A 23,191-nucleotide genomic window follows, 5' to 3' on the forward strand; every position below is an offset into this window, starting at 1 on the left:
GGAGCCAGGCTCAGTTTTATTCTCCCTTGGCTGCTTTCTTTCCAGGCACTGACTGGAAGCCTCACTCCGGGGACCTTGCTTGAGTCAAGATGACAGAAGCTAAGCCAGTTTTCCACTTCGCTTTGGTTTAACAAGTGATGGTGGCCAGTGCCCTTCCTGAGGCCAGCGAGGCTGCCTCTTCCTTCCGGGGCTTGGTGAGAGCCCACCCCCACTTCCAGTTCTCTGTGTAATGGGACCTTCTCGTGTCTTCTCTCCCTGCAGACACACTGTCTGTGCCACGCTGGTCCCCACAGATCCCTCGCAGAGACCTCGGCAACTCCATCAAGCACAGGTAGGCTGGATTCCTGAGTGCATGGGGGCCCCTTCCCAACAGGGTGAGGGCTGGGGGCTCTGGCCCTGGGGTGGGGAAAGACTCGGCAGAGTGTTCTGCCCCAGTTCCTGTATCACCCTGCTCTTCCCTTCTCTCCTCTGCCAGGTTGAACCTTGATGTGGCAGGGCAACGAAATGCCTGTTTCTTTTTCACCTGGCTCTTACGAAGTTAACACCTAGTGGTTAAAAACCAGGGCTTTGGAGTCAGACTGACCTGTATTCCATTCCCAGCTAGTAAAGCTTTGCACCCTTGAAGAAGTTACTTAACCTCTCTGAGGCTCAATTTTCTCATCAGATAATTCTGCCTACTCATAGGGTGGTTGTGAAGATTAAGTGGGATAATGTATTAAAGCACTAAGTGAAGGCCCTGGCGTGTAATAACCACTCAGTGCTGAGACAAATGCTTGTCCTAATTTTGACTCTCTGCACCCAGAAGACAAGGTTGCAGGCTGAGGTCAGAGATGCTCACTTTCGGTCAGTCCAGAGCTCCAGGCCTGTTGGGTGCAGGCTTCGGTCTCTCCAGGAGCGCACTTGCCCTTTTCAGGAAGGAAATTTCTGTCTACTAAGTCACCATTATGTGACGTTAACTTTTCACTGTTTATCACGTTATCCTCACAAACTGTTCACAAACTCAGTGGGGTGAGTAGTACAAGTATGGTCACACCCATTTGGCAGATAGGGAGGCTGAGGCCCTGAATGACTACGTGATGAATCTACAAAACGACCAGCCTCAGTACCTTGTGTTCTTTTGCCACCACTGCTGGAGCTTTCTGGGCACCGAGGCCTCTGGGACCAGCAGAGTTCACGATTTGTTTTCTGTAGCATCTGTAGAGAATATCTGAACCAGGGCTGCAACGCTGAGCATCTCCTAAGGCTTTGAGTCTTGGGGAGCTCGCAGTCTAGTGGAGGGACAGACAGTTCACAGACCGCGACAGTACGGAAGGGATCGGGGCTGTAAGAGGTGGGCAATACCAGGGGCAGACACCTAATGGTATCCTGGGTGAGGCCGAGTGGGCAAACTCGCTCAGAATGGCATCTCATGAACAGTTTCTGAAAGAAATGTGTTGACAGGATCGTTGCTGAGACTCAAATGAGAAAACGGCTAAGGAAGCCTTGAGAAATACATGATAGACACATCAGTAGTCAGGCAGTGAGATGCAGAGAAAGACGTCAAAAGAAGGGCCGTTTTTTGTTTTCTTACATTCTGCTCCGTGACGTCAGCTCCACCCCTGGTATTGGCCACACCCCTAGCTCAGCCCCACCCTGGGATTGGCCACACCCCTAGCTCAGCCCCACCCTGGGACTGGCCACACCCCTAGCTCAGCTCCACCCCTGGATTGGTCACACGCCTAGCTCAGCTCCACCCCTGGATTGGTCACACCCCTAGCTCAGCTCCACCCCTAGATTGGTCACACGCCTAGCTCAGCTCCACCCAGGGATTGGCCACACCCCTAGCTCAGCTCCACCCCTGGATTGGTCACACCCCTAGCTCAGCTCCACCCCTAGATTGGTCACACGCCTAGCTCAGCTCCACCCCTAGATTGGCCACACCCCTAGCTCAGCTCCACCCCTGGATCGGCCACACCCCTAGCTCAGCTCCACCCCTGGATTGGTCACACCCCTAGCTCAGCTCCACCCCTGGATTGGTCACACCCCTAACTCAGCTTCACCCCTGGGTTGGTCACACCCCTAACTCAGCTTCACCCCTGGGATTGGCCACACCCCTAACTCAGCTCCACCCCTGAATTGGTCACACCCCAGCTCAGCTTCACTCCCTGACTTGGCTCCACCCCAGTTGGCCTCACCGGCTGAAGCAAGACACCAGACTGTAGCACCCTAACATTAGACCTGGTGGTACCTCAGATTCAAATGCTGATGCCAAGAGGAGGAAAATCGTCTGGTGATTTTGGGCATCAGGAACATCTTAGAGGAGCTGGCACTTAGGATTCCCGTTACTCTCCAGTCTCGCCTGTGCTTCTCCCTGGCTCCTTGCCAGGACAGAGAGACCTGGACTCATCCCAGCCTTTGTGAAAAAATGAAATTAAAATCACATACCATCCCCTGTCCTCAGAGTTGCCTTAGTCACATCTTGGGAAGAGCGATTGCTGATCCCAAGGATGAGATAGGGCTGGAAAAGAAGGAATTCCCATCTTCCACTCATACTCTTGATTCCCACACTGCTGGCTAGTGGCTGGAACACAAGCCCATTTGCCATTCCCCAGAGCTGCCAAATCCTGCAAAACAGATCCTGCCAAACTCACTGGCCCTACTGAAGGGGCAGAATGGGACTTAACCAACCCCCAGTCCAAAACTGGAAAGGGAGTTTTCTTGGCCACAAGAGTCTGTGTTCAGAATATTGCTATTTGCTTATACATGGAGGCTTCGGGCTGCAGCTCATTCTGTTTGGAGAGTGACTGACCCAAATCAGGCAAGATGGTACAGCAGAGGGATGCAGGCTTGCCCTCAAAATTTTCAAGCACCAAAGTTACATAATCACTTCCAATTTTCATTTTGACACTGTGAGGCAGTGGAGATTAGATACAACTCCTGCTGGAGGTGACAAAAATTGAAAATGAAAATTAACTCTGACCTGGCAACCTCCAGTACTTTTTTTGGGCCCAGCCCTGCTGCTACCTGGTATCTCTGGGTGAGGAAGGCACCCTGGCAACAGCAGGGAACCCCAGAAGTTAATGCACCACTGTTCCCGTTAGTTCTTCATCAGAAACCTCCAAACTGCCTTCTGTTTGCAGCAAGTGGCAGTGGCTAGGGAGGGAGGTGAGCTGATGGTCCGAAAAGGCTTTCCCTTTAGAGGCCTCTTCTCTGCTACTAAAGTTTGGGGGTCTCCACTTTTTGAGGGGAATTCCCACTTGAAGCTCCCTAATCAAGGGATGTAGATAGCAGTGATGGGGAAGGCTCAGCTCAGTGATAGGGAACAGACTCCCGGGGAAACCGCACCTTGCTTTGTGGTTCTCTGAGGATAGTCACAGCCCCATGCATCTGTCCCGGAACTGAAATTGGCACATAGTAGGCCTCCAGGCATGTTTGTTGAATGACTGAATGACTGTTTTGAATGTTTGGGTAATAATATAGTTACAACCCCATGCAGTGACCGCATTCTGTCTACCAGGCCCTGTGTGAAGACCTTGACATGCGTGACCTTGTCGAATCCTCCAAACAACCTATAAGGTCAATAGTGTTATTATGCCCACTTTCCAGATGAAAAGACCAAAGGTCCAGTGGTTTAAGCAGTTTGATTAAGTCACCTAGTTTGGAAGAAGTGGGGCTGGAATCAAGGGCCCATTGCTTTTCCTTCCAGTGGTCATCCTTCTAGAGCTAGGTCAGTTAACATCACCTTAGCCTTGAACACCTTCTCTCTCTTCCTCATAGGTTTTCCACCAAGTACTGGATGTCTCAGACGTGCACGGTCTGTGGGAAAGGAATGCTTTTCGGCCTCAAGTGTAAAAACTGCAAGTAAGTGGCCGTTCCCACAAGCGCCTCTTCACAATGCCTGATGTCAGGCCGGAGCCAGCCTGGGCTCTGAGATGGCTTAGGGGGTTTTGTTCCTTGGCTCTCAGGAGAGCTGCTTGCTCTGTTTTTTTTTTTTAAATATGCCCTAAAAGACCACCTGCACTTGGGGAAAGGGTCAGGAAAGTACTTGTGAGTAAGAACTGGAGCTGATGGCCTATGCTAGAAACGCAGAGTGCTATCCGCAGAGTACAGCAAGAACCTGCATTCCCACAGGCTCTGAAATCAGGGGCTGGCAAACTGTCTCTCTGGTCGACCAGAGAGTAAGTATTTCAGGCTTTGTGGCCCACAGGGTCCCTCAGCTCTGCTGTGTTGTTCAAAAGCAGCCATAGACAATATGTAAACAAACAAGCAGGACAGATTTATCAATTCCAATAAAGCCCTTTGTACAAAGACAGGCCATGGCTGGTTTTGGCCCGTCAGCCATGGTTTGCCAATCCCTGAGTTCAACTTTGCAATGGGCTTTTGCCCTTATTTTTTTTCTCCTCATGGTGTCTCTCCGAGTGGGACTGGTTCTGATTCTTCCCATTTTACAAATGTGAAAGCTGAGTTAAAGCTAGGGTAAGCCTGAGGTCACACAGCTAAGAAGTGGCAGTCAAGACTTGAACCCTGTCCCACAAACTCCTGTTCTTTCTGTGGCATCATGTTGGTCTCGAGTTCTGGCAAGAAGACCAGACCACACAAGCCCCCACCTCCGCCAGCTTCCACATACCCACCCCAGGTTGCGTCTGGCAACGGGATGCAGGAGGGACTGTGACACAAAGTGTAGGCCTTGGAGTCAGACTGAGATAGGTTTTTATATCCTGGTCCCACTACTGTTTAGCTCAGTGACCGTGGGCGAGCGGCCTCACATTTCTGTTGCTAGGATTTTCATCTGCACCAAAGAAGTGATCATCACACCTGCCTGATGTGGCGGTGAGCATTGAATAAATCAACACCAAAGGACATAACCCAGTGCCAGGCTTAGGGTTCTTCTGTCAAAGGTCACAAATGCCTTTCTGTTTGGTCTTCTTCTTCCCTCCTGTAAACTTGTACTAAATACCTGCTCTGGTCTGTAAAATATTAACGTTCAGCTGTATCAAGGGTTACAAATGAGTATGCATCTGATCGCTTTATAGGGGCCACTAAATTGAAAAGTAGGACTCTTTCTTTCTCCTCCAGCCTCCCTCTTCCTTGTCCAGCCCAGGCTGGGAACTGATTCAAGTTGCATCAGGCCTTTCCACATCGCTGCCCCATGAAGGAGTTCTTACTCTCCCTGCAGCCTGGATGTCTCAGTGATAAGGCAAGGCTGAGCCCCCTTCCCTCCTGGAGTTGTGGGGAGGATTAATTAGTTCCAGCCTCTAAGGAACCTTAAACTCCATGGCACGGGGACGGGGTGGGGGCAGTAGCTAGCAGGTGTTAGTGTCTGGAGACCCACGTCCCCACCTTGGTCTCAGGTGAGTCCCCAGGATGGCTGCCTCTACTCTTTTTGACCCTGAGATGCATGAAGCCATGCCTTCGGGTCCAGGTGGAACTTCGGTCTGCTTTCCCTGGTACACCAGATGCTTCAGGGTCCATCTCATCTGCATGTAGTCACACCACGTTCTGAAGGGGAGACGGCAGCTCTCACATCCTCACACCTGCCGAGCGGAGGCTTTGAAGTCAGGTAATTAGGTGACAGGGATGCAGCCAGGAGTCCGCGAGGCTGAACGCTTCCTGAGCCGTTTTAATTTTCAGCGCTAGAGGCAGAAGTTTGAGGTAGCCTTCACTCATGCTCTCTCTGTTCTAGAAGTAATGAGCAGAGGCTCAGACCCTGCAGAAGGTTGGAGGAGGGATGGGGACCTGAGAGAGAGAGGTGGGTGCCTGCCAGAAGCAGAGGCTCTAAAGCAGGCAGAACTGAGCTGGAGTCCCACCTGCACTGCCGAACTCCCTGTGTGACCTTAGGAAGGGCCTCTCGTCGCGGGCTCAGTTTCCTCACCTGCAAAGTGGGCGTGATGTTAGTGCCCCTCCCCACCCCCACCCCCACCACAGGGCTGTTGGAAGGAGTCTGTGAAAGGTCCTCGCCCCAGATGGCAAACATTTTATCAAACATTCCTCCCCACTCTCACCTTGTATAGAAATGCCTCCTGGAATTGTAAGAGGCAGGATTCAAACCTATCTCTAGTTGGAAGGAACACTTGATTTAACCAATTTGCTCAGCCCTTAGGATTTCCCTGGTGGCTCAGGCAGTGAAGTGTCTGCCTACAATGCGGGAACCCGGGTTCAATCCCTGGGTCGGGAAGATCTCCTGGAGAAAGAAATGGGAACCCACTCCAGTATTCTTGCCTGGAGAATCCCTATAGACAGAGGAGCCTGGTAGGCTACAGTCCGTGGGGTCAAAGAGAGTTGGACACGACTGAGAGATTTCACTTTCACTTTCTTTCACTTTAGAACAACCACCCAAAAGGTGAAAGCAGAATCTGTAGCAGCCACAGACCTTCAGGATGCCTCAGGAACTCTGATGCAGTACTCGCGTGATGTCAGCAAAGTTCAGGGTTCTCTGGTGTATAATTGTTGTTGTTGCTGTTTAGTTGCTGAGTCATGTCTGACTCTTCGGGGACACCATGGACTCTAGCCCACCAGGCTCCCCTGTCCATGGGATCTTCCAGGCAAGAATACTGAGATGGATTGCCATTAGGAACCATTACTGATATCATCCACTGAAATTTGATTTTACTCTTCCATCAGTGAAATTCTGCAGTTTTTTGCATTAATTAACAGTGAGGATGGTGGATGGCTGTTTATATGTGATTTAAAAGATGGGCAAAATTTTAGTTGAAGAGATTTGGATGAAGAGAAGAAAAGGGAAACAGACCCCATTGTCAAAAAGGTTAGGGGAAGACACACCTATAGAGAAATGAACTTCAGTGAAGCTGAAGTCCGGGCATACAAGTGATAACCAGTGAAATCCCAGAGGGCAACGCCAAGAATGGGGAGGGAGCTGGTTAGAAAAATGGGCAGAACTACTTGTTCATTTACTCTACCAATGTTTACTGAGCATGTACTGTGTGCCGGGAACTGTTCGAGTGTTAGTTGCTCAGTCGTGTCTGCCTCTTTGCAACCCCATGGACTGTAGCTCGCTAGACTTCTCTGTCCATGGAATTCACCAGGCAAGAATACTGGAGTGGGTTGCCATTTCCTTCTTTAGAGGATCTTCCCCACCCAGGGATCAAACCTGTGTTTCCTGCATTGTGGGGCAGATTCTTAGCCGTCAGAGCTCATTAAAAAAAAAATGGGCAGAACTATTTGTTCATTTACTTGACTGATGTTTACTGAGCATGTACTATGTGCCAGAAACTGTTCTAGGAACAGGGAAAACAACAGTCAATGAAGCAGACAGAATCCCTGCCCTCACGGAGTTTACATGCTAGTAGGGTTGGAGACGGGGAGGCCAGACAGGAAACGAAGTAGTGAAATAGGTCATCTGTTCAGACGATGCTGAAGTGCTAAGAAGAACAAAGAGCAGGGAGGCAGGAAGGGTCAGGGAAGGGCTGCAGTTTTAATTGGAGTGCTCAGGGAGGGTCTTAAACCTGACTGGGAAGCTTGGGGGGAAAGTGGTGTGTGATGCAGGTCATTTCCTATTGCTACTGCTGCTGTTGCTGCTAAGTCACTTCAGTCACGTCCGACTCTGTGTGACCCCATAGACGGCAGCCCACCAGGCTCCCCCGTCCCTGGGATTCTCCAGGCAAGAACACAGGAGTGGGTTGCCATTTCCTTCTCCAATGTGTGAAAGTGAAAAGTGAAAGTGAAGTCGTTCAGTCATGTCTGACTTGTAGCGACCCCACGGACTGAAGACTACCAGGCTCCTCTGTCCATGAGATTTTTCAGGCAAGAGTACTGGAGTGGCTTGCCATTGCCTTCTCCGTCATTTCCTATTACCCTAAAGCAATTTCCAGAGGCTTGGGTTTGAATCTGTCCCGAAGGTAGTGATTCTCCACCCCCACCCCCTGCCCCATCCCTGCCTTTTTAAAAAAAGAAAACCCAAAACAGGGCTTACCTGGTGCCTCAGACAGTAAAGAATCCTGCCTACAATATTGGAGACCCAGGTTCGATCCCTTGGTCAGGAAGATCCCTTGGAGAAGGGAATGGCAATCCACTCCAGTATTCTTGCCTGGAGAATTTCATGGACAGAGGAGCCTGGTGAGCTACAGTCCATGGGATCACAAAGAGTTTGACACGACTAAGCAACTAAAAAATCTAGGACAATTCTGGTGGTGTTACTGCCAGAAACTCCCTGGCTTAGACATATGCTACTCCAAATGTGGTCCCTGGGCCTGTAACCTGTAGCAGCAGGAAGCTGATCAGAAACTCAGGTTCTCAGGCCCCACCCCAGACCTGCTGCACCCAAACCTGCATTTTAAGATTGTCCCGGTGACTCTTGTGTGCATTAAGTTTGAGAAGCGCTGCTCTCGTGAGCTCCAGATCCCCTTGCAGAGCTGATTTTATTTCTGTAGATTATGGATCTGAAACTGGAGTGTGAATCAGCATCCCCTGGAAAGTTGAGGAGAACACAGCTCCCTGGACCTTCCCTGGAGTCTCCAGTTCAGCAGGTCTGAGGTGGGCCCCCAGCATCCGCGTTTCTGACAAGTTCTCAGGGGATGCTGATGCTGCCAGTGTCAGACCTGGGACCACAGTCTGAGAACCATTGCTCTATATATGAAAGCACTGGTTTCCTGAGATCAGACCTTATTTTAGCACATGAGTTATTTTTTTAATGTTGGTCCATCTTTGCTGATTACTTTTCAGTCTCTTCTGCTGTTACATCCCTTGGCCTCACTCTATAGACATGAGTCTTGCTCGCCCTGGTCTCTCCAGTAGATTCATCTAGTAAATATTTATGTGCTGAGTCAAAAAAGATCCACTACGATTAGGAACCCAGGCTGTAGGTCAGACACACACACACCTCTCTTTGAATTCTGACTCACCACTGTGTAATCACTTCTAAGCTTCAGTTTCTTTCTACATGCATGCTAAGTCACTTCAGTCATGTTCGACTCTTTGTGACCCTATGGACTGTAGCCTGCCAGTCTCCTCTGTCCATGGGATTTTCCAGGCAAGAATACTGGAGTGGGTTGCCATTTCCTTCTCCAGGGATCTTCCCGACCCAGGGATCGAACCCAGGTCTCTCACGTTTCCTGCACTGGAAGGTGTGTTCTTTCCCACTAGCACCACCTGGGAAGCCCTCTTGCTATACAGAAAGAAAAAAAAATGACATCTACTTTATTAAATCTTTTTTTTTTTATCTTTTACCTGACTAAATAAGGGAAAATGCTTAGCCTGGTACCTGGCCTAGTATAAGAAGTTAATAAATGAAAGTTAATGCTGTTATTAAGTTAATTTGGGAGTACCCCTCCACCCAGGAAGCCGGAGTACTTCTGAATGTCTAACCCCTTTCCCCCCTGCTTTGGTTTGGTGCCCACTTCCTCCGGAATTATCATCAGCTGTCTTGTCAGCATTCTGAATAGAGAGATTAATGAACTAATAGGAAATTATGCTCAGAAAGCAATTTGCAGTTATCTAAAATGAGGCATTTTCATCTAATAGGTTCACGAGAACAGAATGGAGTTTCGTTCTAAGTGGTCGGCTGTCAGTGCAGACCGTGTATTGTCTGATAACCATGGGTTCAGCTCACTGAAGTTTGCTTCTGTAGTAAGATGCTGATGGATTTCTCTGGCTCAGTCATGTCTTATCTGCACCCTTCCCCCTTCTCAGGGTCCTTCTAGAGAAAGACACTTCTGTGGGGCTGTGGTCAGGTTCCTTGGAAACCTTTCCACGTCTCTCTGGGTTTCTTGCAGGAAAACCGGCAGTGGTGATTTGAGAGGCTGTGTTCTAGAAAATAAGAGTTTGAACCAAGGTGACTCTGACCCAGACTCTTGGTCCGAAATCTGCATTTTTAGTCAACCTCCCGGATAATTCCTGTTCGCATATAAGTGTGAGTGTTCTGGGCTGAGGAAACGCCACTGACAAAGGCTTGGCTCCGGACTTAGTCGCTCAGTCGTGTTCGCCTCTTTGCAACCCGGTGGACTGCAGCCCACCAGACTCCTCTGTCCTTGGGATTCTCCAGGCAAGCATACTGGAGTGGGTTGCCATTTCCTTCTCCAGGGGATCTTCCCAACCCAGGAATCGAATCTGGTCTGAGAGTATTTTGCAAGCAGAGTCCAGGGTAGAGAGGAGACTGGTTCTGCTTTGCAGCCCTGGTACCAGCCCTAGGACTCCTGCTGTTGCTTCCTGAGGCTCCAGGCCAGTGGAGGGGAGGCACCCCTTACCACCCAGCCAGCCGCTCTTCTGGGAAAGTAGTCTTGGGCTCTGGAGCTCCCACCACCCTGGACCAGCTCACCGGCCAGGATGAGGCCCAGGGCAGGGAGGAGAATGTGGTGTTGGGATGGCCGTGCCTCTGGGCGGTGGTGGAGAGTCCTGCTGTGCTCTGAATCACCTGCTCTTGGGGTCTGAGACAGGAACTGTAAGGGTATCAGAACACCTTGCAGATGTGTAAGACTCATTTTCCTCTAGGACCACAGAGTACTCGCTCCTCTGCTTTGAAGATAGGATGATTAACTTAGTAGCTGCTGAGCACAGTTCCAGTGACCTCATTTAGGAATGCCGGTGCTACCAGATCAAATCTGAGACCTTCCCCGGGGGGCTTGCCCTTGGCTGATTGTAGCTTCTCCCACAGGGGGCTCAGAGGCAGGCAGTCAGGGCACAACTGGCGCAGGTGTGCAAAGGGCCAGCTTCCTTGCCTGCAGGCAGACAGACTCAAGGGTACAGTTCACACCCCAGAGCCCCCTGTGGGATCAGGCTGAGACTAGAGTCACCTGCAACCATGTCCTTGCTTAGCTTCTCCCCCATCCTACCGTGCTAAGGAACATCCTGTAGAACTCCCTCCATAAAGCACTTGCCAGATTTCCCATCTCAGGATCTGTTTCTAGGGAGCTCGACTTAGGACAGCAAAGCAACAGCACAATCCAGACACTGGAGACAGAGAGAGCAGGTCCTGGTTCTGCTGCTTCCAAGCTGTGTGACTCTGGGAAACTTTCTAAACCTCTCTGATGTACAGTGAGGCTACTATGTTCATTTGGTGTGATGAGACATGTGAGTGCTCCAGTCACGTTAATGATTTGATGATTCTTTCAAATCAGACTCTTTAAGATGTTCAGCAGTTATTTCATTACAGAAGTGGATTCTCTATTAATATGAAATATGAAAAGAAACAGACTCACCAGATCACCTCTGAGGGTTTATGCAATGTCGAATTTCTGGAAAAGTTAGCCCATTTCTTACTTTTCTGTAGTCCTTGTTCTTCATTTTTCTTTGGGGATTTTCTGAACTAGCCAGTTTCTTGGGAGACTAGTTAAAGGCTTCGTAACAAGGTTTCTCAACCTTGGTACTCTTGACATTTTGAGCCAGATAATTCTTTGTGGTACGGAGGCTGTCCTACGCATTGAAGGATGTTTAGCACCATTATGTTCACACACACACACCCACTCCACCCTCCCCCTACTCCACCCTCAGCTATGACAATCAAAAATGTCTCCGGATATTGCCAAATGTCCCTTGTGGTGTGGAGGGGGCACAAAATTGCCCTTGGGGGAGAACCACTGTTTTATATCGCAAATCCCTCATCCCCAACCAATGGGGCTGTATATCCATTATTCAGCTTTTAAGTGCCAGCGTTAGAGTGCCGTTACTAAAATATTCAATAGAATGATCAAACCGCTCGGGTTGCCTGGGACTTCCCTGGGTCAAGCACTGAAAGTCCCATTTCCCAGGTGACCCAGGTTGGCGAAGGCAGGTCTGTGCTGGTAGAAACATTTGACATGCTCCGATTAAGGTCACTGCCCGCTTCCGTAGGCAGGAGAGCCATAATCACTTCCCTGGAAAGGTAGAAACTGATGTTTAGAAACAGCACACTATTTCCAGTTTATCCCAGTGTGTTTTAATGCATTTTCCATAGTTCCCCCTCCTCCTGCCCGCAGTAGCCTGGCTAGACATGCTTGCACTTAATTCTTTTCACGTGAGCAGTCCCTGTGCCATTTTGCTTTATCTGGTTTTGCTCTGTTATTGTATCTTTTCACTTGGATTTCACATGCTCTTCGGTGCCCTCCTTGCCCTGTGTGTTCTCTTCTCCAGTGTCCTTGCCTCAAAGTCCAATGTTTCATCTGAAATTTTCCTGTGTTTGCAAAATGACTTCAGCCACAGGTGACAAGGAGATAAAAGCAGGAAGTAAGCCATGGTTGGTTTGAGCCACTGGGCGCTCTAATTTTCCCAGCTTTTGCAAAACTGGGGAAATGATGAGCTGGTGTTGCAGCTGCTGTGAAGTTCCTGGAAGCTTCAGGAATTTGTACAACAGGCAGGATATTGGCAGGATATAATTATGAGCGTGTATTTCAGAGATCACCAGCTTGAAGCCTAAACTTATTTTTTCCATTAATAGGAACACTTCAGTTTTTGCAATAATCTTGAGAATTAATGGTCCCTTATATGAGTTTTTACCTATTATGTGTGCTAAGTCGCTTCAGTCACGTCCAACTCTTTGCAACTCTATGGACTGTAGCCTGCCAGGTTACTGTGTCCATGGGATTCTCCAGGCAAGAATACTGGTGTGGGTTGCCATGCCCTCCTCCAGGGTATCTTCCTGACCCAGGTATTAACCCCGAGTCTCTTATGTATCCTTTATTGGCAGGAAGGTTCTTTACTACTAGCACCACCTGGGAAGCCCCTTACCTATTATAGTTCGGTCCAATTACAGTAGTATGTGAGGGTGAATTATAATTCTCCTGGAGGTTGAGGTGGGGATTGGATGCAAGGATGATGGTGATGGTCATGGTATCATGTATCGAGGGCTTGCTGAGTGCCAGACATTCTGCTAAATACTTTACATGCATGAACTCATTTAATTCTTACAACAACCAGGGAAAGTACGGTCTATCATTATCCCCGTTTCTAAGAAAACAGAGCCCTTCAGGAAAAACTCATTGGCCCAAAAGTCTCACTGTGGTTGAATCTATTTCTCAAACCCACGGATCCCTCTTATTTAAGATCCCAGAGCCTTAACCACTTTACACGGGCAAAGGACCAGCCACACAGCTGCCGGTCCCTACTCTGCTTCTCCTTGAACCAGACAAGCAGAAGATGAGACTCTGATCTCAACCTGACCCTGGACCAGAGCTATCAGTTTTTTCCTCCCCCACCTGCCGCCTTCTCCCATCATCCCTTCTTGAATCGAAAGATGATGAATGGGTCTCTGTGATGAGCCCCCCCGCCCCACAGGTGCTGGGAACCCAGAGGGCTCTGTAGTCATGCTCTCCTCTCTTGGGGAAGCAGGGTGTGGGGTTGCGGGAGGCGTCTCCAACAGATAATAAATCTATAGCTTCCTTACAGAGACCTCTTATGGAAAGACTGGTGCTGGGGTTTTCCGGATTATCGTCCATTATGTTGCTGGAGCATTCATTCTGATTTCTGTGTTAATACTCCCCATCTACCTTGCTCATTTCAGCAGTTGCCTTTCTCCTTCTAACTCAGTTGAAGGCCAAAGAGCTCAACCCTACTGGGCGGTCAGCAGTGAGTTAAGGGGGGTGTGTTCTTTGAGGTCCTTCACCAAGACCATAAGGAGACGTTTCTAGAAGTATGGGCTCAGATTACAGACCCCAGGAGAACCAAAATTAGACAAAACTGCTCAGTTGGGGTATTGATACAGACAAGCCCACTGCAAAGAGGGTACTGATTTGGTTTAGTGATTTTGCAAGAAGCCTTAAGAAGCACCTAATGCAGTGATGTACAGGGGAGGCAAGCAGAGGCAGGAGAGTGAGGAGGGATAACCTGAGAGGCACACTGGCTGCCCTGTAAGTGTAAGTATCTGCTTCCTGGGGTGGGGCACGGGTGGGGGAAGGTCTTTCCAAAACGCTTATCCAGCCTTCACCTCCCTGTTTAACACCCTCCTTGGTTCCCCTCAGTTCTTAGAATAAAATCCAGTTTCCTGAGCAGACCCTGTGCCATCCTTATTTACCTCTCCTTCCTTCCCTCTCACCACATCCCTCCTTTTGCCCAGAGCTCCAGCTTCTCCATGCCACCAATCCTGCAGCAGCACCCGTGCCCACTCGCTGATGCTTCTGTGCACCCTAGTGCTTCAGCCTAGATCTTTCTTGTGCATCTCTGCTAGCTCCCTGGGCTCAGCTCAGTTATCAATTCCTCCAGGAAGCCCTCCCTGACTCCCCTCAGTTCCAAAGTGACATATCATGCCCTTTCAGATCATTCGATGTTGTGTTGGTCTATTTACCACTTGGTCCCTCTAACTAGACTTTTTTCAAGGGAAGGGCTGTGTCTGCTTTGTTCATCGTTCATACAAACAGGGTGAGCACAATGCCTGGCACAGTGAGTGCTCAGGAAATATTAGATGGTGGAATAGATCTCAAAAGGAGCCTCTGGATGGAAGTGGTTCTTCCCAACCCAAGGCTCTGGGATCCTGGTTCCCATCCAAATGGGGTCATTTCTAGGAGGTGACTTGACTTTGATGCAATGAAATGAGTGAAATGGCATTTATGTTTGAAAGGACAAGAGATGGGTTTCCATACCCATCTAGATAGTAAACTCCTTGCTGGATGATTCTAAGAAAGGTGGTTAAAGAAGAATTCTCCCCCCATGTTATTATATACCTGCAGTGCCTCACACAGCACCTGGCACAGAGGGAGAAGATGATGTTGTTTTATGTGAGCATGAATAAATTGTTATCCTGAGTCTGCTGTTTACTATCTATGTGATTGGGCTGCTTCTTGAGCCTCAGTCTTTTTGACTTTAAAATGGGTGTAACAGTATCCATCGCTCACAGGATTGTTGTTCAGAATTGCCCAGGGTTATATAAGAGCGCCTGGCTCCAATTGGGTATTTGCTTAACATTTCTTCAACTGGATGTCGGGGACCAGGTATTTAAAAACATCCCATTTGCACTCTGTAAGGAAAGGCAGATTACAAAGTGAGCTGGTGTGGGATGAAAGAAAGGATCAGGGATGTAGGCTGCCCGGAGCAAACTTTTCATAAATTGATTCGACTCCACTGGCAAACCACTTGAAATGAACATGTTTGTCTTCACCAGCAAGGGTCATAATGGAGCCTCATCCAGGAAGGCTGCCTTTCTGATCCCAGCCCCACGCCACTCTCCAGGCTTGTGTCTGCTCTGTGTCTTGTGGCTGCTGGGGGCCAGGACACATCCATTAAGGAAAGGGCAGAGCTGCTCATAAAACTGTTTGTCTCATACAGTTCCTGGGCAGGATCCACAGAAGTCCAGTTTGCTTGTGGTCAGATCCCCGTCTCCCACCCCCACGTAGGGGAGGAAGGAAGGCCAAAAGAAGGGAATCCAGAAGGGGGTGTGTTCGCACTTCACAAACTGCAAGGGATATAATTTATAAGAAATAGAAATCACTTTCTAAAAATTGATGGAGACTTGGGACTTCCTTGATGATCCAGTGGTAGACTTCACCTTCCAATGCACGTTCGATCCCTGGTCAGAGAGTTAAGATCCCACATGCCTCACGGCCAGAAAACCGAAACATAAAACAGAAGCAATATTATAACATGTTCAATAGAGACTTTAAAGAGTAGTCCACATCAAAAAGAAATTCAGAAAATTTGATGGAGACTGTTCATGTTCCCACACCAGGAGCAGGCGGGGGGCGTTCCCTTCTGTCGGGCTCTGTTTCTCTCTCTTCTCCTCTGTCCCTCTGTCTCTCCAGTGTCTGTTTAGCTTGTATCAGGCACCAGCCTGGCACTGTCAGCAGTGTGGGAAAGTTGCTGCCAGGAGGAGGAAGACCCAAATCCTGGCCCCAAGATAAATTCACATATTTAATTTTCAGACAGCGAGGATGTCTCATTCGGCCAGCAGCTAGCTCCTTTGGAGAATGAGATATCCCACGTAAGCAACTTTTCTTGATAACTGAAGCTTATCCTGTTAGCCTTTGAAGTTGAAAAAAATGAACTCTTTTCCATGAAAGTTTTAAATAAATCCTTTCCAAGTGTCCAGGCTGCCTGAGGCTCGTGTTACATTTCCTGTGTGCCTTCAAGTGTGCCTTAGCCCTGCCTGCAGAGACATTGACCTATTTGCCGTCCAGGTGGGCACCACTCGGACATTTTCTCATTGGATCCTCATGGCAGTTCTGCCTATGAGGAACCTGGAACTTAGGCAGGTGGATGCCTCCTTGGTCTGGAAAAGGTAGAACTGTGACCCAGGCTCAGGTCAGCTGGATTCTGAAGCCCAGGCTTTTACCTGGAAGCACATGTGACCTTTACCTGGTGCCCGGAGTTGATCAGAGCTACCATCCTAACTTGCAGGGCTCCTCAGGGCCATGTCTGGTATGGAGATTTGTCCAGAGCGGTCCACTGTATCCTCCCCACCTCTCTGTTTTCCTCCTTGTGGAACGGAGCACATGGAGGACCCAATTCCTTAAGGACCGTGGGCTCGAGGGACATAGGAAGGACAAGGAGCAGAAGGCTTGGTTTTGATGTGAGAGCTTTGGGGCAGACCATGTCGGTGTTCCAAACTTCCTCTAATAATCATGGTGACTTAGTTGGGCTCCCCTTTTTCTACAGACCCTGGGACAAAGATCTGGGGACAAGTAGTTTCTTTGAGAGGTGAGCCCAGGCCACCCCAGTGGTGGTGGTGGGGGGTGTTGAGAAGTGAGAGAGGGACAGGAAGGGAAGACAGCCTGTCCTGGTCCTAGAAGAGCAGGTGACGGTCATGGGCACCTGGGATCCAGTCCCTTGACAATACACCCCTGAGTTGTCCCACAAATTGTTAGTTTGTCCCACAAATTGTTAGTTTGTGGAACACTGCACAAACTAACAATAAACACAACTCCCACAGTAAAACCAAGAGTACCTGCAACTTCAAGTGCTCGTCCTAGGCACCTTACCTCTGTTGTATCATTCATCTCTACTGTCCTGTGAGACAGATGCTGTGATTGTCCCCACTTTACAGATGAGAAAACTGAGGCTCAGAGCGGGTCAGCGACTTGCCCAGCTTGTCCCAGTCAGGAGGTGATGGTGTCAGGGTTTGAACTCAGATTTGTTCAGTTTATTATCCTGACACCATTTCCTTTTACTTTTTTAATCTGTTTTATTTTTGGGGGGATATGAGGCAAGGAGGACCCTGCCTTCTGGAAGACTTAGGCATCCAGACATCTCTTACCTGGCAGTAGAGTGTGTCCCTCTTCTGTGTGGTCCTTGAGCTCTGGCGTGCATTTGCTGAAAACCCACACTCCCAGCACTTCCCAAGTCAGACCCCGAGAGGGTATGCCTTGGGAATCTGACTCTGAAGTAGGTGGTCTACCGATAAATTGCATGCTAGTGGCTCTTCTTTCTTAGGCAGTGAAAAGGAAAAAATCTAATTTTGGTGGAATCGTGCATGTTTCATGCTGGAAAAATGATTCTTCATAAATGAGGCATGTTTGGCCTCAGTCCCTGTACCCCCTCCCCTCCAAGGTCTGGATGATTCCAGTGCCAAGATCATCCTACTCTCTGGATCAGCAAGTCCTGGATGTGTGGGCTCTAGTTTTTCACATGAGAACCTCTGTGCAAGGTTTAACTGTCCGGACATCAGAGAACGATCTCTTGGGGTTTCTGCAGGAGCAGGGGCCATGCTCCCGGCCCTGGCACTGCCCTCTGAAACCATGACTGGAAGGATGCATATTCCATCTCCCACCCTGCAGCCAGAGGTGGACGAGGGCTGCTCCCTTCCTGCAGAAGACAGAAAGGAAGATGCCAGGAGGAGATAGGAGACGGCTGAGGTCACTTGGGGTCTCCTGCCTCGTCCTGATTTGGACACTGTCCAAAGGTAACGTTGACTTGCTTTCCTTCACTTCATGGCACTGCCCATGACGGGGAATGGGTGCTTCACACCTGCCCATCAGCCTGCCAGCTGGGTTTGCTCAAGAAGACTCCTAAGTCAGGGGTGGCAGAAAGGAACAATCTCTTTCTGGAAGTTTCCGGAAGGTGAGCTATTTCAATAGGGAAGAGTACAGAAACCTCTTGATCTGACTGTCATTTGTTGTCAGCAGTCTCCCCAGCTCAGGTGTATTCATCTGACCCAGTCACAGTTCTCTAAACCCTCTGGTTTCTTCTGGGTGTCTGTGGGATCAATAGACTCTCGTACTGGGGCTCTGCCCACCTCCCCTTCCTCAAATCTTCCTTTCACTCTGGTTCTCTTCATTCCAGCTTCATCAGCCTTTAACTTCTGACCCTTGAACCCATCAGGCTTGATTTTGCCCCCTAACCTTTGTGCCTCTGGAGCTTTCCCCTCCCACTCCTGTCACTTTCCATCTCGTTTCCCTGCATTATTTTTTCACCATCTCCCCACACTGGCAATGATCTGATATTTATGTGTTTATTAACTGTCCCCCTAAACATAGGGGCTTCATCTGCGTGACTGTGGTGTGTGTCCCCAGGACCTGTTTGTAGAATGAATTAAAGGCTAATTTCACACTCAGCAGGGCTTTCCATCAGGGCTTTGATGCAACACTAGTTATCTCCATGGGAGCTGGGACCTTCCTTATGGGTTTGAGTCTGGGGGCCTTAGAAAAGAAAAAGAGAAAATGAGGTCATAGTACCCTTTGAAATCTGACAAAGGTATCAGGAAGAGCAGGGTGACATCTTGGATTTGTCTCAAAGGAAGACATTTTGCCTCTAAACTCTTAAACATATTACCAGTAAAACTTAATACCTGTTACTAATCTCATCCTAATTGGGAGGCTTGGTTGGCTGTCTCCTATAGAATGAGCCTTTAAGGAAAAAATGAGGCTGCCTCAGGCACCTCTGAGCCAGGGTTTCTGCCAGGACAAGTCAGTTAATCTCAGCTTTTCTATTTGTAAAATGGGAAGAATAATACCTAGTTCATAAAAGTGCTTTAAAGATCTAATGACTTAGCATCTAAAGAATGTTTGCTACAATGGCTGGCAAATGAGTCTTCAGGCAAGCAGGTGGTGATTGAATGATGATGACAAATACAGACTGGTAGATAACAATGTCTGTCAAAGCACGAAGTCCAAGTGGACATTGTTGGTTAAACAGTTGCTTCCCACTCTTGGACTACCCAGGACTGACCTGTGAATGTGGGATGGCAGAAAAACTCTCTCTGGAGTTAATTTCCTAGGTTCCAGGGGTATGCCTTTGCGGTAACTGTCTTATCTCCCCCCTATGCCTTGGTGTCCATAGCACCCAGAGCTTTCTGAACCATGGGTGTGTCTCATCCAGCCATTCATCTGCCCAGCCATATATCTGTCCACCCATCTGTCCCTCCATCCACTGATCCGTTTAAACACCCATCTGTTCATCCACCCATCCATCCATGTATTCATCTGCCCACCTACCCATCTATCCACCCATCTATTCATCCATCCACTGATCCGTTTAAACATCCATCCATCTGTTCATCTGCCCACCCACCCATCTATCCATCTAGTTAACCATCCATCCATCCATCCACTCACCCATCCATCCATCCACTTGTTCATCTCGACATCCATCCATCTATCCATCCTTCTCTCTCTTTCTCTCTCAGGTTAAAGTGCCACAACAAATGCACCAAAGAAGCCCCGCCCTGTCATCTTCTGATCATCCACCGAGGAGGTAAGTATTTAACACTTCCTGCCCTGGGGTAGTAGTGGGGGTTCCCGCAGGCTGTCTGAGATAGCTGTCCATCCAGGTAAATTTTGGATAACCCCTTGATCCTTAACCTCTGCCTGCCTCAGTTCTTTCCCTCTGACTCCCCCTCCTGACATCTGTCTCCTTAACCCACCCCGGCGCCCGTTCTCCCTCTTCTTCGTCCTCACTCTGGTCTCCTTGAGTGTTTAGCCCCTAGATTCATTCCCCCCCCCTAATTCTCTTCTCTCATTCTTGTCCTTTCTCCTAATTTTTCTCTCTCCTCTCTATCCCCCCAGTCCTATTCCTTTCCTTTCCCACTTAAAAAGAGTACTAGCTGAGTGTTTTCCACTGTGTGCTGTTCAGACTCAGTCAACTGGCCCTGTAGAAATAGGCACAGAGAGGGGTCTGGATCGGACCTGTTGGTTTGGGTCATCCGTGTTCCGTCTCCTGGGGCCTTGGGAGTGCCTGGGCCAACCTGGCTGGGCAGGGAGGTAGCCAGACACTGCCTCTGGGAAGCCACTACCAGCCTTCCACCAGGCAAAAGCAAGACCAACTTAGTCAGAAGGGAAGACTAGAAGGAAAGTTTTTTCCCTGCCTGCCAAGAATACAATAGGAGGCCTTGTAGTCCAACTTTCAAAATGTAGTTCCCCTGATTCTTGAGGTAGTTTCTCCATTATCGACACTGGTCTTCATCTAGTGGGGGACTCTCTAAGCTTGTATTGTTCAATACAGTAGCTACCAGCCACATCTGACTATTTAAATTTAGGTGAATTACAATGAAATAAAAATTTAATTACTCAATCACACCAACCACATTTCAAGGGCTCCGTGGCCACATGCAGCTACTGTACTGGACAGTACAGTACTTGCAGACATAGAACACGTTCATCATTGCAGATATTGGCCATCACTGGTCCAGACCCTTACTCTTCCAGCTGTGGCCCGTGGACCAGCAGCAGCACGGGAATCACCTGGGAGCATGTTAGAAATGCACAACTTTTGGCCCCACCCCAGACCTATTGAATCAAAATCTGCACTTTAAACAGCATCTGCACGTCTGCACTTTAAAGTTAAGAAGCACTACTCTGGAGTAGAAGTTGCAAACTCAGATGCCTGCCAGGGTCAAGCAGGTACCCAGAATGACAGATGCTGGCCTGATGGGGCCATGCAAAGCGGAGAGAGAGCCCAGGCACCTCCTAGAGGGGATGGCCACTCCAGCAACGTGACTTGCATTGTACCACTTCTCATGTTTCTAAAAAAGCCCAAATGGCTTCATATACCATATACTTATTTTTAAAAGTTGTGCTTGTGTGCTAATTCGCTTCAGCCGTGTCCAACTCTTTGTGACCCTATGGACTAGAGCCCTCCAGGCTCCTCTGTCCATGGGACTCTCCAGGCAAGGATACTGGAGTGGGTTGCCATGCCTCCTCTAGGGGATCTTCCCGACCCAGTGATTGAACCCGAGTCTCTTAAGTCTCCTGCATTAGCAGACAGGTTCTTTACCACTAGCGCCACCTGGGAAGCCCACGTAAGCAACGTATTAAAATTGTTACAATTCTTGCTGGCCCCCTCCCCGCCACCCGCCTTCTGTAGGTTGGGTGGAAGCTTAGCGCCAACTTTGGGGAACACAACTTGCTAGTTCTTGTCCTCCTCCTCCGCCCCTCCCAGCCCTGCTGGCCTTGGGTCAGCGTGGGCTCAGGGGAACCTACCCTGTTCTCAAACAAACTGGAGGGAAACTTAAAAAAGGAGGCAGATGGCTGCTGAAAGTGCTGGCTTGTCTTCCAGAGCCAATGGGCCATTGGTTTTCGATGATCTTTGCATTGCTTTCCTCCACGAGGAGAGGAAATTGCAAGAGAAGGAAAAGTCTGCAGCTCTTTCCTCTTGCCCCTTCCCACCTCACATCCTTGATTAAGAACCATCTGTTCCTTGAGCAACTGTATACACACCCCAAGCCTATTTTAAACCTGAACTCTCACTGCTCTGGAGACCTTGTCTTGCATCAGATTCTTTGGGGGAAATCGCCTCCCGCCGGGACACTCCTCCGTGGTAGCCTGCTGGAGCCCTGACTCCCACAGCCTGCTGGGAGGTGACCCGCTCTCAGACGCTTGAAGAAGGGCACCCTCCCGCCCACCCACCATCAGGGCCATGTCCTCTTTACTCAAAGAGCAAACAGGAACTTTCCAGCACTCTGCTAGCTTCTTTCTCTACCCGCCCCTTTGGTAGGAAGTTGAAAATATAGTTGGTTTCCATGGTGATGGCAGCTCAGGCTTAAGAGAGAAATTAAATCCCTAGGTCAGTCCAAAGCTGTAACTTTCTCCCTAATGGCCCCACCCCCACAACAAAAAACAGCTAACCAGCAGCATTACCAGGCATCACATTTGCATGTGAGCTTCGCGGAGCTTCGCCCCTCCCACGGCCCCTGTAAACTGTAAGTAATAGAGGGCTCACAGAGAGAGGGGCTCAGGTGGTATGGTTGGAGTCAGGACGCGTTTGTTTAGCACCGCCTGCTGGTCCAGCGTTGGTGTGCCTTCAGGGATGGATACAGAGGAAAGGCTGGGGGAGCTGAGACTTCCCTTCAGGGATCCCCAAGTGCCCTTGTCTAGGACAAATGTGCTTTGACATGCTAGAGGCCGCTCGGGCCTGAGAAATCCCATGAGTGACACAGGACGATCCTAACATACGAGCTTAGATGGGGGAGGGATAGGTGGCCACAGTGAGCTGTCCACTGATGATAGTGCCTGAGAAATCTGGAGGTTCAATTCTGAAATGAACAGAAATGTGAAACAATTATGATACTGGAGGAAAAAATTCCGATAGCTTCAGTTTCATTATTAGAAGTTTTAATTGTCAGAAGCCATATGTTGACAGTACGAGCATCTTAGAAACCGCAGAGAACACAGGTAGTGGGGAGAGTGTCCCGCTGCTGTGACAAACACAACTATCATTTCTCCGCAATTCCCTTCCAGCCTTGGGGGTGGGCCTTTGAAGTGGGGTCTGCTCTCCTGGCATCGGTACGGAGCAGAAGTGGTACTTAAACTCCCAAATCGCTGTCTTTACCCCTACGGATCCAGCAAGGTTGGTCCGGACAGAGTCCGTCCCGTGTGACATCAACAACCCTCTACGGAAGCCACCCCGATATTCGGACCTGCACATCAGCCAGACACTCCCCAAAACCAACAAAATCAACAAGGTGAGACTGGGGTTCCGCTGGGTTCAGGCATGCTGGGTTGGGGCACTGCCAGACGAGGCGCAGGAGGGAGGAACGTTCTCGAACAGGACGCGGTGGATTGGCCTGGGAGCCTTGCCCTTACTCCCCGGGGCCCCTGGGCGCTCTCCTCATTCTGGTGGTTTGTGTCTAGGGAAGTTTTGGGGGGCATCCAGCCATCAGTGCAGAGCAAGTGTGCCAGAAGTCTGTCCGGTTTAGAGAGAGGGCACCTGGCAATGAGAGTGAACGAAGGTGTTGATGGGGGCACATTAGGGATGGGAGGAGAGCCTAAGAGCGCGTCCTTAGTGGTCCAGGCTCTACCCTCTTAGCTCTGAGCTATTTCATTATCTGCCAGGATGAGCTTTGCAGAAGGTTCTGCACTCTCTGGCACATCTGTTGAATCTAATCACCCCAGGACAAGAGTCTGTTTCTGAGCTCCTGCTGGAGACC

At 49.3% G+C, this 23,191-nt stretch overlaps 1 protein-coding gene across 1 annotated transcript in view; it reads left to right on the forward strand.

Annotated features, from left to right (window-relative positions):
* Positions 1–23,191, forward strand: part of KSR2 (kinase suppressor of ras 2) — a 427,400-nt gene that overhangs the window by 322,306 nt on the left and 81,903 nt on the right. The window contains exons 6-9 of the mRNA XM_088827840.1: positions 262–331; positions 3,757–3,840; positions 19,454–19,519; positions 22,600–22,726. Coding sequence (XP_088683966.1) covers positions 262–331; positions 3,757–3,840; positions 19,454–19,519; positions 22,600–22,726 — 347 coding nt within the window. The remainder of the gene's footprint in view (positions 1–261; positions 332–3,756; positions 3,841–19,453; positions 19,520–22,599; positions 22,727–23,191) is intronic.

The sequence above is a fragment of the Moschus berezovskii genome, chromosome 19 (genome assembly GCF_049115385.1).
Source record: "Moschus berezovskii isolate FMDL1 chromosome 19, NW_MosBer_1.0, whole genome shotgun sequence".
NCBI lineage: Eukaryota > Metazoa > Chordata > Mammalia > Artiodactyla > Moschidae > Moschus > Moschus berezovskii.